The sequence below is a fragment of the Emydura macquarii genome, unplaced genomic scaffold, assembly GCF_026122565.2.
Source record: "Emydura macquarii macquarii isolate MOO-44397 ecotype Brisbane River unplaced genomic scaffold, CSIRO-AGI_Emac_v2 contig_1363, whole genome shotgun sequence".
NCBI lineage: Eukaryota > Metazoa > Chordata > Testudines > Chelidae > Emydura > Emydura macquarii.
Window position 1 is genome coordinate 23,886,004 of NW_027131500.1, and position 15,645 is coordinate 23,901,648.

At 41.0% G+C, this 15,645-nt stretch overlaps 1 protein-coding gene across 2 annotated transcripts in view; it reads left to right on the forward strand.

Moving 5' to 3' along the window:
- TTC29 (tetratricopeptide repeat domain 29) overlaps window positions 1–15,645 on the forward strand; it is a 194,274-nt gene that overhangs the window by 24,952 nt on the left and 153,677 nt on the right. For both annotated transcript variants that reach the window (XM_067551997.1, XM_067551996.1), the window contains exon 5: window positions 4,967–5,190. In XM_067551997.1, the coding sequence (XP_067408098.1) occupies window positions 4,967–5,190 (224 nt within the window). The remainder of the gene's footprint in view (window positions 1–4,966; window positions 5,191–15,645) is intronic.

Here is a 15,645-nt window from a genome sequence, read left to right on the forward strand (position 1 = left end):
AGTACCTTTTCACTCACCCTCAGCCTGGTTTGCTCGTTGTGTCTGCGGTGAACAAAAAGTAAAGGCAGGGGCAGTAGGACCCAACACCTAAAACAAAGAGCCTAAGAGACTGGACCTATTTGGGAGGAAAATATACTCCACTGGGGCCTACAGCTGAGAATCGCCAGCCAACAGGCCATTTTCAGCAGTTACAACTTCAAATTGTGGGACAATGGCAAAGTTTAAAGACCACCTTCCGGCTGAGTCCAAAACAGAGCTTGGAGCCATGGTGGAAGAGGGAAAAGCGGTAGCCAGGACATCACTACGTTAGATGTGGCAGACTCTGCAGCAAGAGCTATGGCTTCGGAACTGGCCATGAGAAGAAATTCCTGGCTACAGGTGTCAGGCCTCCCACGTGAGGTCCAGTCCACCATCCAGGATCTCCCCTTTGAAGGAGCGGGGCTATTCTTGGAGCAAACAGTCTCTAGGGCAACCTTGAAATCCATGGGGCTGCCTACGCCTTCCACACAGAGGAAGCACTTCAAGCCCCAGTCCGGCCAGAGATTTTATCCACTTCATCTTCGGCAGGACTTTTCCAGGAAAAGGGGTACGAATAACAGGCGCAAAATGCCCCAGCTGCCCAACCCTGGCAAAGGCTCAGGAAAACAACCACCAGGGTCAAAACAAAACTTTTGAGGGTGCGCCCGAGGATGACACTCTAGGACAGTTACCAATCCTGTCCCTCCTTTCTGCAACCAATTATCCCATTTCTACCATGCTTGGCCCCGAATAACATCAGACAAATGGGTGTTGCGCATGGTAGAAGTGGGATACTCCCTCCAATTTTGTTGTGCCCTACCCTCCCACCCTCCCCCGTTCCTCTTCAAGGACCCCTCTCACGAGCAACTTCTCATAGGAGAGGTGCAAGAGCTGCTTTGCACTGGAGCGGTAGAAGAGGTGCCTCAGGAGCTAAGGGGAAATGGATTCTGCTCCAGATATTTCCTAATCCCGAAGGCAAAAGGGGGGCTCGGCTATCCTCAATCTGCGGAATCTCAACAAGTTCATAAGAAAACGGAAATTCCGCATGGTCTCCCTAGCCTCGATCATTCCCTTTCTGGTTCCGGGGGACTGGTATGCTGCCTTCCACCTAAAAGATGCTTACTTCCATATCTCAATAATACCCTCCCACAGGAGGTTTTTCAGGTTCGTAGTAGGATACAATCACTACCAATTCGCTGTCCTCCTGTTTGGCCTATCAGTGGTTCCAAGGGTCTTTACCAAATGCATGGCCCTGGTTGCTGCATTCCTGAGGAGGCATGGTGTCCAAGTATACCCATATCTGGACGATTGGCTGTTCAAAGGTTGCTCCAGGGAGCAGGTAGATGCCCAAGTTGTCCTAATATGGGCGACTTTCCTCAGTCTGGGTCTGCAGCTGAATGTGAGCAAATCAATGCTAGTGCCCATGCAAAGAACAGAATTCATAGGGGCATTCCTGAACTCTGTACAAGCCAGAGCTCTGCTGCCAGAGTCTCATTTTCAGACTATGGGCTCCATAATAAGGACTTTCAGCAACTTTCCTACCACTACAGCTCAAAGTTGCCTAATGCTTCTAGGCCACATGGCCTCCTGTATGTATGTGGTTCAGCATACGAGGTTGTAACTCAGGCCTCTCCAGTTGTGGCTGGTGTCGGCCTATCACCCCACAGGGACAGTCTGGACAGAATGGTCTCTCTCACACCACAGGTTATAGAGTCCCTTCAGTAGTGGCTCGACCCCCGATGTGGGCGAAGGGGTCCCATTTTCTGGCTGCAGCCGTCGTTGATGCTGGTTATGGACACTTCAGCCTTGGGGTTGGAAGCACATCTCAGCGAACTTAGGACTCAAGGCCTTTGGTCCCCAGAGGAGCTGTTGCTCCACATAAATGTCTGGGAACTACAGGTGGTTAGGTTGGCCTGCCAGACATTCTAGTCTCACCTGGCGGGGAAGGAGATGTCAGTGTTGACAGAGAACACCACAGCAATGTTCTATATGAACAGATGGGGGGAGCACATCAAACTCTAGGACTTCTGCATTGCCCGCTCCATACAATTGGAAAGGTCATACATGCCCGGCTCCCCCAAATGAATTGGCAGACCATCTCAGCCATCCTTCAATACCCATGAGTGGTCTCTCCGCGCGGATATCGCAAGAAACATTTTCCAGAGGTGGGGGTTTCCCCACATACACCTCTTCAGTGACGCGGTCTTAACAGGAAGTGTCACCAGTTTTGCACAGCCCTGGTTCCATGTCAGCTGCATTCCTCCTTTCCTGGGTTCACCACCTATTCTACGTGTTCCCACCATTTCCTCTTGTTCACAAGGTCTTCCTAAAAATCAGAAGAGACAGGGCCTCGGTTATATTTATAGCCCCAGCGTGGCCCAGGTAACACTGATACACGTGCTGCTGCAGCTATCCATAAACACCCCGATCACCCTGCCATTGGTTCTGGACCTGATCACGAAGAACCACAGTCAGCTGCATCACCCCAGCCTAGAGTTGCTTCATCTCATGGCATGGAAGGTGCATGTTTGAACCCGAGGGAGGCAGAGTGTTTGGAGCAAGTATAGGAGGTTCTCCTTGGTAGTAGAAAGCCATCCACCAGAGCGGCATACTTAGCTAGATGGAAAAGTTTCTCGATGTGGTCAGTACAAAAAAGGTACTCCTCCAGTGCAGGCTCTGATGCCACTTATACTCGACTACCTACTGCACTTGAAGCATTTAGGTTTGGCGGTTGCATCTGTGAAGGTGCACTTGGCCGCTATCTCCGCATTCTACCTGGGAGGAGAGGACTGTTCGATATTTGCCAACCCTATGGTATCCTGTTTCCTCAAGGACTTAGAAAGACTTTACCCTCCAGTACATCGTCCAATCCCAGCATGGGATCGTAACCTGGTGCTCAGTAAATTGATGGGTCCTCCATTCGAGCCCTTAGCTTCATGTTCCTTATTGTACCTCTTGTGGAAGTTAGCCTTCCTCGTCGCTATTACCTCAGCAAGGAGAGCGTCTGAACTCAAGGCGTTGACTTCGGAGCCTTCATATACGGTATTTCATAAGGATAAGATGCATCTGCATCCACACCGGACTTTCCTGCCCAAGGTGGTGTCTCAGTTTCACACTAGTCAGGAGACTTTTTTGACCGTGTTCTTTCCAAAGCCACATGCCAGTAACGGAACGTAGTCTCCACTCCCTGGATGTCAGATGGGCATTGACATTTTATATAGAGTGAACTAAACCTTTTCATAAATTGAATCAGCTTTTCATCGCTGTAGCATATAGGATAAGAGGACTCCCAGTATCCTCTCAGAGGATTTCGTCCTGGATTACTTCTTGTATAAAAGCATGTTACGAGCTAGCCAAGGTGCCAGCCCTGGCTCTAACAGCACATTCCAGGAGGGCTCAGGCCTCATCAGCAGGGTTCCTGACTCACATTTCCACACAGGAAATCTGTAGGGTTGCAACCTGGTCTTCTATATACACATTTACTTTGCATTATGCCATTACCCATCATGCCAGGGATGACGCTCTAGTCAGCAATCTCATGAGTTCCGACCCCTCCTCCATTGGTCTGCTTAGGGATCACCTGCTTGGAATCGATGTGAGCAAGCACTCGAAGAAGAAAAAACAGTTACTTACCTTCTGTAACTGTTGTTCTTTGAGATGTGCTGCTCATGTCCATTCCAAGACCCACCCACTCATCCCCCTTGTCAGAGCCGATCAGCAAGAAGGGACTGGAGAGGCGGTGGGTCGGCAGGCCCCTATATGCAGCGCCATGGAAGTGCCACTCCCAGGGGTGCCTACACCAACCCAATGGGTACCGCTGGGGGAAAAACCTTCCGACGACTGTGTATGCAGCACGCGCACATCTGCTTGGAATCAACATGAGCAGCACATCTTGAAGAACAACAGTTATAGAGGGTAAGTAACTGGGTTTTTTTCTTTTGTAGGATCTGAAAAATTGGCAGTAAAAAGATAATCTTTTAATGGGAAAAATTGTTTGGGAACATCAGTGGCACAATACAAAATAAAATAAAGACATTTGGAGTTTAGCCATTTTAGTGGGATAGAGAAGCAATTTTTATTCAACACTAGGGCCTCAGTCCTGCAAACCATTACTTATGAGAGAAGTCCTTAATGATGCACATCATCCCATTGGCTTCAAGGGCTTTTAGTATTGGGCCCTAGATTGTTTCATGCCATTTGAAAGAAGTATTTGGACTATGTCCATAAATAATATCTCAAAAGATGTATTCGCTCTTGAAAATATTTAATTCTGCATCTCTTTTTTAATATGTATATCTTACCCCTGTTTATCAGTGGAATAACTTTGATATAAATTCTTCATTGTATCTCTATGGACAAGTCATTTGCTTTTAAAATTAGGCAGAAACTATGAAACTTCTGTATCACTAAACTAGTCCCAGATGAAGTCAGACACACAGAGGCAAAATAATATGTAATGATTCTGCTTCTAACAAATACTAATCCATCATTACCAACAGCAAAATTATTTAACATGTACATTGTTTTGACATGCAATATGTGCTTATTTTTTTCCTGATCACTGTTTTTAAGCAAATTAAGAACCTATCATATTTCAGTAAACTAATGGCAGAACCTCCTTTTTTTCTATGTAGATTAACTCAGTTGACCATCCTGATTGATTTCAGTTGAAGAATGCCATTATATTTATAATGCAGTTCCAAGAAAAGTACTTATCAATTCCCACTGTCACTATATTCTGTTCTGTGGTATAGGAAATAGTTACAAAAATTGTGTAAAATAACCATGATTAAGTGGTTCAAATATAATGTCTTCTTTGTTGGCTTCAGAAGTCTACATTTGAAAACAGTTGTGTATCTTTAATTATGGGGGTGGGGGGGCGGAAGGATGGGTTATAGAGAACGTAATACAGATTTAAAAGATTAAAATCAGTATTTCTTATTCCCAGTTACAGGAATTCATACAAGAAGAACATCTGCATAGACATGCTGCGACAGGGTTATCACAAGTCCTTCTCTGAGCTCTTCACTTTGATACAGAAGTGGAATGCCTTGAGGGAGGCTGCAGGGCCTGGGTCAGCCATATGGCAGCAGAAGTCTCTGGAGGAGCAGCCTGATAAGCTGGATCAGCTTCACCATTTCCTGACCAAGGCTGAGGCAGCCCAACGAGCAGGTAAATGGGGGAATTGTGGGTAACAGAACAGCAGGAGCTGCAGCAGTGAGTGCCTGAGGGAAGATTTTAAATTGTTTCATGTATGAATTTGAAACATTACTGCATCTTAGCACATTTCAGCCTTAGTCATCTAAGCTGTATTTATAGACTAAATGATAGGTATCTCTGAATTTCGATGCTACAGATACAGTGAGAGGTTCTGTGAAATAAACTGGGAAAGAGCATCTAGAGTGTATTATGTCACTAGAAATCTTGAGATATATTTATAGCCTTGATAACATCTCAGTTATAACCTAGTTCATAGTTTTTTATTTTTTTGTTTTATGTATTGATTTTAACAGCTGTTTTTGTACTTTACTAGAGAAATGTAACTTTTAAAACATTCTTTTATGCTAGCAATTTTTTATAAATCTGATCGTTTTAATCATAGATGCTGTTAAATATAGTTGAATTTGTAACTTAAAAATGGATTGTGAATATGTCAAGTACAACATGATACACAGATGTAATATGTCATTTGTGAATTAAAATGTATTTTGAAGCCATAACTTTGAATTACTGTATATTTTTGCTGTTGCTTAAAAATAAATTTACTAAGCTATTCTATTTATATATTCTTTTACCGTAAATACTAAATCATTCAATAAGTTTTTCTTTCTTATCTTTAGGAATTGAGGTAGATGAAGATCTTACAGGAACCCTGTTTTATAAAGTTTCCATTACACTCTGCTAATTTCAGTTTATATTTTTCATCATTTAGAATAGGAAAACTTAAAACAAGGTTTCTAAGGTTTTGAAGTGGAAAATCCTTTCTTGACATTTTAGACATGGCAACTTTTTTGTTTGTTTGTTTTTTGTTTTTTAAGGAGCAAAGCAAAGAACCTTTGATTATTTTTAATATTTATTTGTAGTTCAATATTTTCACTTTTCAAACAAATTATAGGCAGTTGTATTTATCCTGAGTTAATTGTAATTATAGCCAACAAACTTCACAGTGGCTATGAACTGGACTATGGTACTGGAACAGCCTTTCAGTGGGATAGTGGAATAAACAACTTAACTAGTAGTAAGATGAGCTTGATACATTTATAAATTAAATTATATATTGTGGTTGCCTGTGATAACGGGACTGGACTGGATGACCCAGGAAATCTTCCAGTCCTATTTCCTAAGACAAAGAAGAGTTAATGGACTGTCCTGGAATGGGGATCTTCATGTCATAAAGCTGCCCTCCAGGTTGATGGAATACAAGGTGAAGAAATAGCCTCCCCACCTGGGCTGTCCTGATATAGGGATTTTGAGTATGAAGCCTAAGAATAAAGGTGAAGACTGGCTTTATGTTGATGTATAGTTAATTTGTTTATTAACAAAATCAAACTCCATGAAGGGAAATGAGTTTTGACCCTATAGAGTGTGTGAGCTATATCTTTAGAGGAGGTGGGAAAGGCATGGAGTATTTCAAAATATTAGTATTGCTACAGTTAATATGATGTTGCATGTTTAAGGACCATAGCTAAGCATAACATTATTTTCTAAAATTGAAAATACTATAGCCAACCAAGATTTCAAAGAGGGGGAAAAATTAGTTTTAGATATATGCAAGTTTGTATGTAAAATATAATTTTAATAGCCATTTAGCCACATTGTTTGGATATTTGTCCATATAATCGTAGAGATGTAGGGCTGGAAGGGATTCAGGAGGTCATGTAGTCCATCTCCCCCATGCTGAGATAGGATATAAGACTTGTTATCTGTTCCATTTGGATAATATCTCTTAAGTGGCAAACCATCTATAAATGGATGGTGCATATTGTGATTTCTGCTCTATTGCTGCAAGATGATGTTGGTTAACAGGAACACTTGCACAAAAAGTTATTTTCCCGTGCAGTGGATTAATTAACTATATCTTAGAAGGTCAGAGCTGTGGATCAAATGAATACCACTTTATGAAATACAAAGATAGTGAAAGTGAACTTGGCTCCTAAATCTTAATAATGAATAAACCCATGATTAAAGAAGCCTTTGGCTTCACAACTACTATCAGACATTCCAGATGCTTTTTTAATTCTAAATAAGAACAGCCATACTGACTCAGACCAATGGTCCATCTAGCCAAGAATCCTGTCTTCTGACAGTGGCCAGTGCAGGTGCTTCAGAGGGAATGAATAGAACAGGTAATCATCAAGTGATCCATCCCGTCGGCCATTCCCAATCTCTAGCAAACAGCAATCCCTTCCCATCTGGCTAATAGCCATTGATGGACCTATCCTCCATAAACTTATCTAGTTCTTTTTTGAAACCCTTGGCCTTCACAACATCCTCTGGCAAGGAGTTCCACAGGTTGACTGTGCATTGTGTGAAGAAATACTTCCTTTTGTTCATTTTAAACTCACTGCTTATTTATATTTGGTGATCCCTAGTTTTTGTGTTTTGAGGAGAAGTAAATAGCACTTCTTTATTCACTCTCTCCACACCAGTCATGATTTTATAGACCTCTATCATATCCCCCCTTAGTTGTCTCATTAATCTCTCCTCATATGGAAGCTTTTCTATACGCCCAATCATTTTTGTTACCCTTTTTTGTACCTTTTCCAATATATCTTTTTGGGATGGGGCAACCAGATCTGAACACAGTATTCAAGATGTGGATGTACCATGGATTTATAAGAGGCAATATGATATTTTCTGTCTTTTTAACTATCCCTTTCCTAATGATTCCCAACATTCTGTTAGTTTTTTTAAGTGCCACTGCTCATTGAGTGGATGTTTTCAGAGAACTATCCACAATGACTCCAAAATCTCTTTCTTGAAGGGTAACATCTAATTTAAACCTCATCATTTTATATCTATAGTTGGGATTATGTTTTCCAATGTGCATTACTTTGCATTTATCAACATTGAATTTCATCTCCTATTTTGTTGCCCAGTCACCCAGTTTTGTGAGATCCCTTTGTAATTCTTTGCAGTCTGCTTTGGACTTAACTATTTTGAGTAGTTTTGTATCATCTGCAGATTTTGCTAACTCACTTTTTACCCTTTTTTCCAGATCATTTTTGAATATGTTGAACAGTACTAGTCCCAGTACAGACCCCGGGGGGACACCACTATTTATCTCTCTCCATAAACTGAAATGGTCTGAAAACTGCCCTTTTATTCCTATTGTTTGTTTCCGATCTTTTAAGCAGTTACTGATCTGGGAGAAAACCTTCCCTTTTATCCAATGACTGCTTACTTTTTGCTTAAGAACCTTTGTGAGGGACCTTGTCAAAAGCTTTCTGAAAATTCAAGTACACTATATCTACAGAATCACCCTTTTCCACATGTTTGTTGATCACACGAAAGAATTCTAAAAGATTGGTGAGACGTGATTTCCCTTTACAAAAACCATGTTGACTCTTCCCCAGCAAATCATATTCATCTGTGTCTGATAATTCTGTTCTTTACTATAGTTTCAACCAAATTGCCAGGTACTGAAGATAGGCTTACCGGCTTGTAATTGCTGGAATTGCCTCTGGAGCCTTTTTTAAAAATTGGCATCACATTAGCTATCCTCTAGTCATCTGGAACAGAACCTGCTTTAAATTATAGGTTACATACCACAGTTAGTAGTTCTGCAATTTCATATTTGAGTTCCTTCAGAACTCTTGAGTGGATATCATCTGGTCCTGGTGACTTATTACTGTTTAATTTATCCAAAACCATCTCTAATGCCACCTCAATCTGGAACAGACAGTTCCTCAGATTTATCACCTAAAAAGAATGGCTTAGGTTTGGGAATCTCCCTCACATCCTCAGCCGTGAAGATCAATGCAAATAATTCATTTAGTTTCTCTGCAATCACCTTATCTTCCTTGAGTGCTCCTTTAGCATCTCAATCATCCAGTGGCCCCACTTGTTGTTTAGCAGGCTTCCTGCTTCTGATGTACTAATTTTTTGCCGTTATTTTTTGAGTCTTTGGCTAGCTGTTCTTCATATTCTTTTTTGGCCTCCTAATTATATTTTTACACTTCACTTGCCAGAGTTTATGCTCCTTTCTATTTTCCTCAATAGGATTTAACTTTCACTTTTTAAAGGATGCCTTTTTGCCTCTAACTGCTTCTTTTACTTTGTTGTTTAGCCCTGGTGGCACTTTCTTGTGTTTGAGGTAGAATGGGCTATTTGTATTTTATGATATTATTGCTTAATGGTGGTCCTGGAGTAAGAGCTGCTGCTGCCAGATTCAGAAGTTTATAATTCCCTCAGATTGATTGCTAACCTATTGTATTGATAACAAAAATCTTCCACATCTCAGTAGTAGAATTTGTTACTCTTCATTTCACTAAGTTATCGTAAGAACAGGGTACTACACTGCTGGGAAAGAATTTTCTGCTTGGGAAAGTCCAATATGTACAAATCAGTACTGGAAGGGCAATCATTTTTGTTGCTTTCTAGGTTTTGGATATAGTGATGGTTTTTGTTTAGTGTTTTGTAATTATAGTTGTTTAGTTTTTTCATATCCTTTATTTTTCCTCTTGTCTGGTGATGTATTTCTGACTGCTGCAAGATTGCTGATGATAGACATATAGTTTAGGTAAAACTGAGTCTAGCCTGATGGAAACCAGAAAAACTTCTTCCTTGCCAGCAACTTATTTATTTCATTTCAAGTCTGAGGTGCTGCTAATCAACTGTCGTAGCTATATCTCTTCAACAGTAGCACAAGCATAACGTGTGAGAAAATGTCTCCTCATTCCTGTGGTCCCCATGTTACCAAAATTTCTTATTTTACTTATCAGCATTTTGAAATGAACAAGTCTACATGGCATGGATCCTCAGTGTTCTGAGAGTAGTGATCCCAAACAGCTAATGGATACTTTCTCTGAAGAGAGCTCGCTGATTCTGGTGATGTAACATATGATGTTGCTCATGCTTAGACTAATATAGGAGCAGTGTTAAGGTGCAAGCTGTGATATTAGCATCAGAAGAAGCCAAACAGCTTTTTCTTTTTGACTTTTGGCAAATTAATTTTTGGTGTCTTTTTAGCACCTGTTTTCACCAGATATTCTTATTGCTGCCTTCTGCATAGTCAGTTTGTGGTGTTGTCGTTAGTGTGGCATAACTCTGATCTATCGGTTTGGTTACCATCATTAATAAAAGAACATGTTCCCTGGCATTATCAGATTCACCTTCCATCCTCTCTATATTGCTTCTGTTAGTATCAATATACATTTCAAGCTTGTTTGCTCTTCATATCTTTACGAGAAGAATGGAAGAATGCTCTACCGTTCCTATTGCATGAATAAAAAATTGACGTGCATCAGTGCATGTTTTGCCAGTGTTACATTTTTTATAGATCATTTACCATTACTCACAGTCAGTGAATTTTCCCTTTTTCATTTTTACTGGCAAATTATGATAGGCCTTCAGATCTTACAAGAATGCAAGACACTTCCTCCAAATCAGCCACCAAAGTAGTACTATGCATAAGGGAGTCTTGCTGGTTATCGAATCTGGCCCCCTTCACCTCAGTATCTGAGTACCTCCTAAGTATTTAAAAAAAGGGTTACAAGAGAGATACTATTATCCCTTGCAACTTGTAGGAGAAAGAGCTGACAGGGATTTATCTTGGCCTGAATGAAAATAAGAATCACCAGCAGAAACTGGTAGAGCTATATGTGATATGTGTAGTAGAGAAAGTACAGGCTTCAAGTTTGTTGATGCTGCTAATTTGAAAGTAGACATGTTTACAACTATTCCCCTGACTTCATCCTAAGTACTGTGGGCCTACCACATCTTTTTGCTAAGTTTGCTTACAGAAATAAAACAAAAAATCTGGGCTGCCTCTCCATTTTAAGTTTTTATAATGTACATTTGTAATAAATAAACAGGATAGATGAATGCCAGAGCAACCTTTCTGTGTGACATAGCACTTGCTGTAAACCTTTGCCTTTTGACATGCTTATGAAAATGCTATTATTGTTAGTTCACTTAAGGCAAAATTATGGTTGACAAGCAAATAGTGTGTTGAGAATAGGGAGGAAATGCACCACCTAAGCAGTTGTACCTGGAGACATGTGTCTTTGAAAGACAGAACTAGTGCATTCAGATGTGCTGGTAAGCAGTTGTTACTGTGCCTTTGAGGAGGAACAGCTAGACATCCCCTCTCACCCTCTCCCCGCACCCCCCACATAGTGTTGTGATATGCAGTGAATATGAGGCCATAGCCCAACGCTTTTCAGACATGTCTTCTCAGGTGTTGCTTCCACTGCCAGCAATGCTAGCTGTGGTCCCAACATCTTCTAGTCAAATTATGGCTAATCCCCAAATAGGAGCACTGACTGGAAAGAGTTCCTTGCATTCTTTTCTCTGTCTAGTCATAATTTGGCTATTAATGTGGGGAGGGGGGGTAATTTACTTAAGAAATCAATTTTTTTGCTTGGATCTGGAATTTGTGAACAACACGCAATTTAAGCATACCAAGGAGAGTACCCCATCTCTGTGACTCTGTGTCTTAGTCCTTTCCCCACTAGAAAGAATTAAAAAAAAAATAGAGCCCAAAAGACTGGCTTTTAAGGGGTAGTTGCAGTGATCGTACACTATGCTTGTTGCTGACCCTCTAAACAGCTTTTCAGACACTATCTTCTTTTATCTTATTTGTTCATTTATGCTTTTGGGCTATGTAGTCCCCACTTAGGCTAACTAACTCATTTGAATCAACTCCCCAAATCTCTCTCATCTATTTTTTAGTTTTATTTATTTATTTACTTGCTTACTTATTATTTGGGTGTTATACAAATTATACTGTAAAGATCACCGTGTCCCTGCCTTGATAAGTTTACAGTTGAGCAAGATAGATAACACACACAGATTCAGAATTTGTGCTTAGACTTATATTTTTCTTCCATAGTAATGTGGAGACAGCTTTTGCCAATGTTCGTATTTGTTGGCTTCACAAAATGCCTTTCCAGAAAGAATATGAATGAAGGGAGAGTGGGCACATGATGCATTGTTATTGGGAGTTTATATTTCGCTCTTCCTACACAGGTATTAACAGTTATGAAGTACTTACTGTTGAAAAACTTTGGCACAGTACGATAAGCTTTCCTGTAAAATTTCAACTTTGTGTCTTCAGCTGATTTAGATGTACTGCAATAACCATGTTGCTTGAGGTATTTAGTATGAAACTAGACAATGATTGTGCACTAAAAATAATAAAAAATTAAAACACGTGAAGATATCTGAACTTCAGAAAAGGTTTGGTTGTAGAAGCTGTGGATGGTATGGGCTTTTTTTCTAAAGAGGTTTATTTCTTCCTAATTTCTACTGTTACATAGAAATAATACCAGAAAGAACAGTTAACAGAGACTGACAACCTCTCAATTCTCTTTTACTAGTCATGGCAGTTGAGATGGAACTCATTGGTGTCTGCCTGGTATGCCATAGCACCCTTTCATTGATTCAATTTGTAACTCTTAAATTAGTGAGGTTTGCTTAGTGACAAATTTCTGCCCTGTTGGCAGCCCTTTACTAGTTTAAAATCTCTTTCCTTTCTTCTGACTAACACTCACTGCCAAGGTGACTTTCTCTTCCCAGGGATTCCCCAAGTACATCAATTCCTGGGTTACCACCAATAGGCTTTAGGAGCCTCCCTGAGGTTTCCAGTACAGAGCTCCTAAACACCTCAAGACATAATGATATTTCTTGGCTGACATCTCCTTGAGCCTCAGTGTCTCTCAATCTTATCCTATTATTTTCCAACCCTAGCCATACTAGGCATTCTGGGGCCCTTTATAGACCTTTTAGGAGCTGCTCTCCCTCTTATTCTTCCCACAGACAACTAGATCCTCTTTGTGACCCTTCCTTGCCTAGGGCAGCCACCTGAAAATGCCAAGGTCAGGGCAGGCTGCAAAAGGAGAGCAGGTTCTCCCAGCACTGGTGATTGGCACTGAAGTCCGACTTCCCAACCAGCCACTAACTGTGCTTCTGATTCCCCCATACCGGTTATCAAGAAGCCAGTTCACTAATACACACAACCCCCTTACTGCATTCCAGTTTCCGGCTCCCAATCAGTCAGTAGGTCCAGTAAAGAGACCAGTTAGTTAAACTCTATGCTCTTTACTAAAAAGGTTCCCTCTGACCCCAAAGGGTCAGCCACAGTACCAGATCAATATAAGTTTGGATCTTACCCAAAATACCATGCTGCCAGCCAATCCTTTAGTAACTAAAACTAATGGTTTATTATAAAAGAAAGAAAGAAACCATAAGAGAAATGTTAAAGGCTAAAAGTAATCAGATATATACAAATGATTTGAAAGTCCATACACATCAAGTTTTTGGGAGAATTGTGGAGTTGTAGGCTTGTACAGTTCCTCTGGCATACATCCAGTATCTGGATGGGTCTTAGTCCTTTGGTTCAGTTGCAAGTGAATTGATCCAGAGGCAGGTATGTGTCTGTAGCTGAACAGGAACAAAAGTCCAAATGGATTCCCCAGGCCTCTGCCTTATATACCTCCTGGCCATGGCCATGCTGCCTGTGGAATTTCACAGGAACCAAAATGAAGTCCAGAGTCACATGGGCAAGTCCTGGTGACTTATCATGTATATCCCTGACTTCTTCCCCTGGGCCCCTTGCACCTGGGAATGTCTTAATGGGCCAAAAACAATAAGCAGGCTATTGTTTTGCAGCCATCCTGTCTGAGTCATTACTCAGACAGCACAATTTGAAATGCTGATATATCAAACATATCCATACCTTCCATTTCACATATAACACATGAACATAAACATCATCATCTTACTTAGCACATCATAGCCTTTCTAACAGTACCTGACATGGCATATCTTACATGAATTGTTATGATTTTGACATACTGATGTTAAACCATATACCAACCGCCCCCGCCTTTCCCCCCAGTCCAATCAGCATGACACTCTTCACCAGTTATTTCTCTTACTAGACCACTCAGGGAATTAGACTTCCCAAGGGAATGGGGAGAAAACAACTTGAGGAGATGGCACAGAGTCAGAAGAAAAAATCAGAAGATGACTCTCTCCAAGATCCACAGGAAATTTCTTAACCCCTTCCAGCTGACTACTCCTAAAGATGTATCTTTCTCCTCACCAGATGAGGCAGTGACATCTGCTTCATTACTCCCTCTTGATCTCAAGTCCTTTCAGGAGTTGCTAGGAAGGCTAGCATGCACTTTGGAATTATCTATAATCTAGGAGAAAGCACATAAATTATTTGATATTATCCATTCTAATTTCCCAGACAAATTGGCAATGCCAGTAAACAGTCCTCGAGCCTGCAAAAGACCTATGGCAGACTCCAGCCTCTATACCTCCAATATCAAAATGAGTAGAGAAAACACACCCGGTCCTTCAAAAAAGATTTGAATACTTCTACTCATATGTGACTCTCCTCCGAAGACCATGAAAAACCACTTCTAGTGAGAAAGCCCTCAAGAGTCTTGACATCACAGGAAGAAAGGCCTATTCCTTGGTATCTCTTCAACTGCTAATAGCCAACTAGTCACTCAGTATGGCTACCTGACCTAGGACCTATCACCATTCTTTGACAAGCTCCCACAGGAAGCAAGGGCTGACCAGAGATCCATCATTTCAGGGTGACAACTAACAGTGCAACTTTGCTCCAATCAGCAGCCCTTGATGCCTCTGATACAGCAGCCCATTCCATTGCCACAGCTATCTACATGAGAAAGGTCATCCTGATCACAGTCCTCGAGGATTACCAGAGAACTCCAGATGACTATAGAATATCTTCCTTTCAAAGCTCACACACATATGAATCATTTCACTACCTAAAGAACTGTGGGGATATCCTGAGATTTATGCATCGATACCAGGGACAGTTCAGTTAGAGAATGTCATTCTTTCAGCATCAGAAGCCTTCTCATTATACTCTTAAGAGGGGAGTCTCACTTCTCCTCCCTTTTACTACCACAGAGTAGTGGTAGTAAGAGGGAGGAGTAGGCTGCTTTGTTCAATTCTAATCCTTGCCCCCAACCTTGACCTTCAAAAAGCTTATTTTCATATAGTGATACATGTAACCTACAGAAAATATCTCTGTTTTACAGTGGGACATGACCACTGTCTCTCTATCTGAGACAGGAAGGAATACACATGTACCGTATTTGGACAAATGGCTTTTGAGAGGGAAATCCCACAAGTGGTATCCAGTGTCTTATCCACAGTGCTCAATCTGTTCCAGTCCTTAAGACTGAGCATGAATTTCAAGCTACACCTCACTCCAGAATCAATTGAATAGAGGGGCTCTTCTAGATTCCAAATTGGTAAAGGCATTCATCTCTCTAGAAATGATTTCAGACTATCACATACAAGAAGGCAGAATCCTACAACAGCAAGAATCTTTCTCAAATGATTCACATGGTATCATTCACTTATATGATCCCTCTTGCCAAATGACCTTTATCCTCTCCAAAGCTGGCTGAGCTCTGT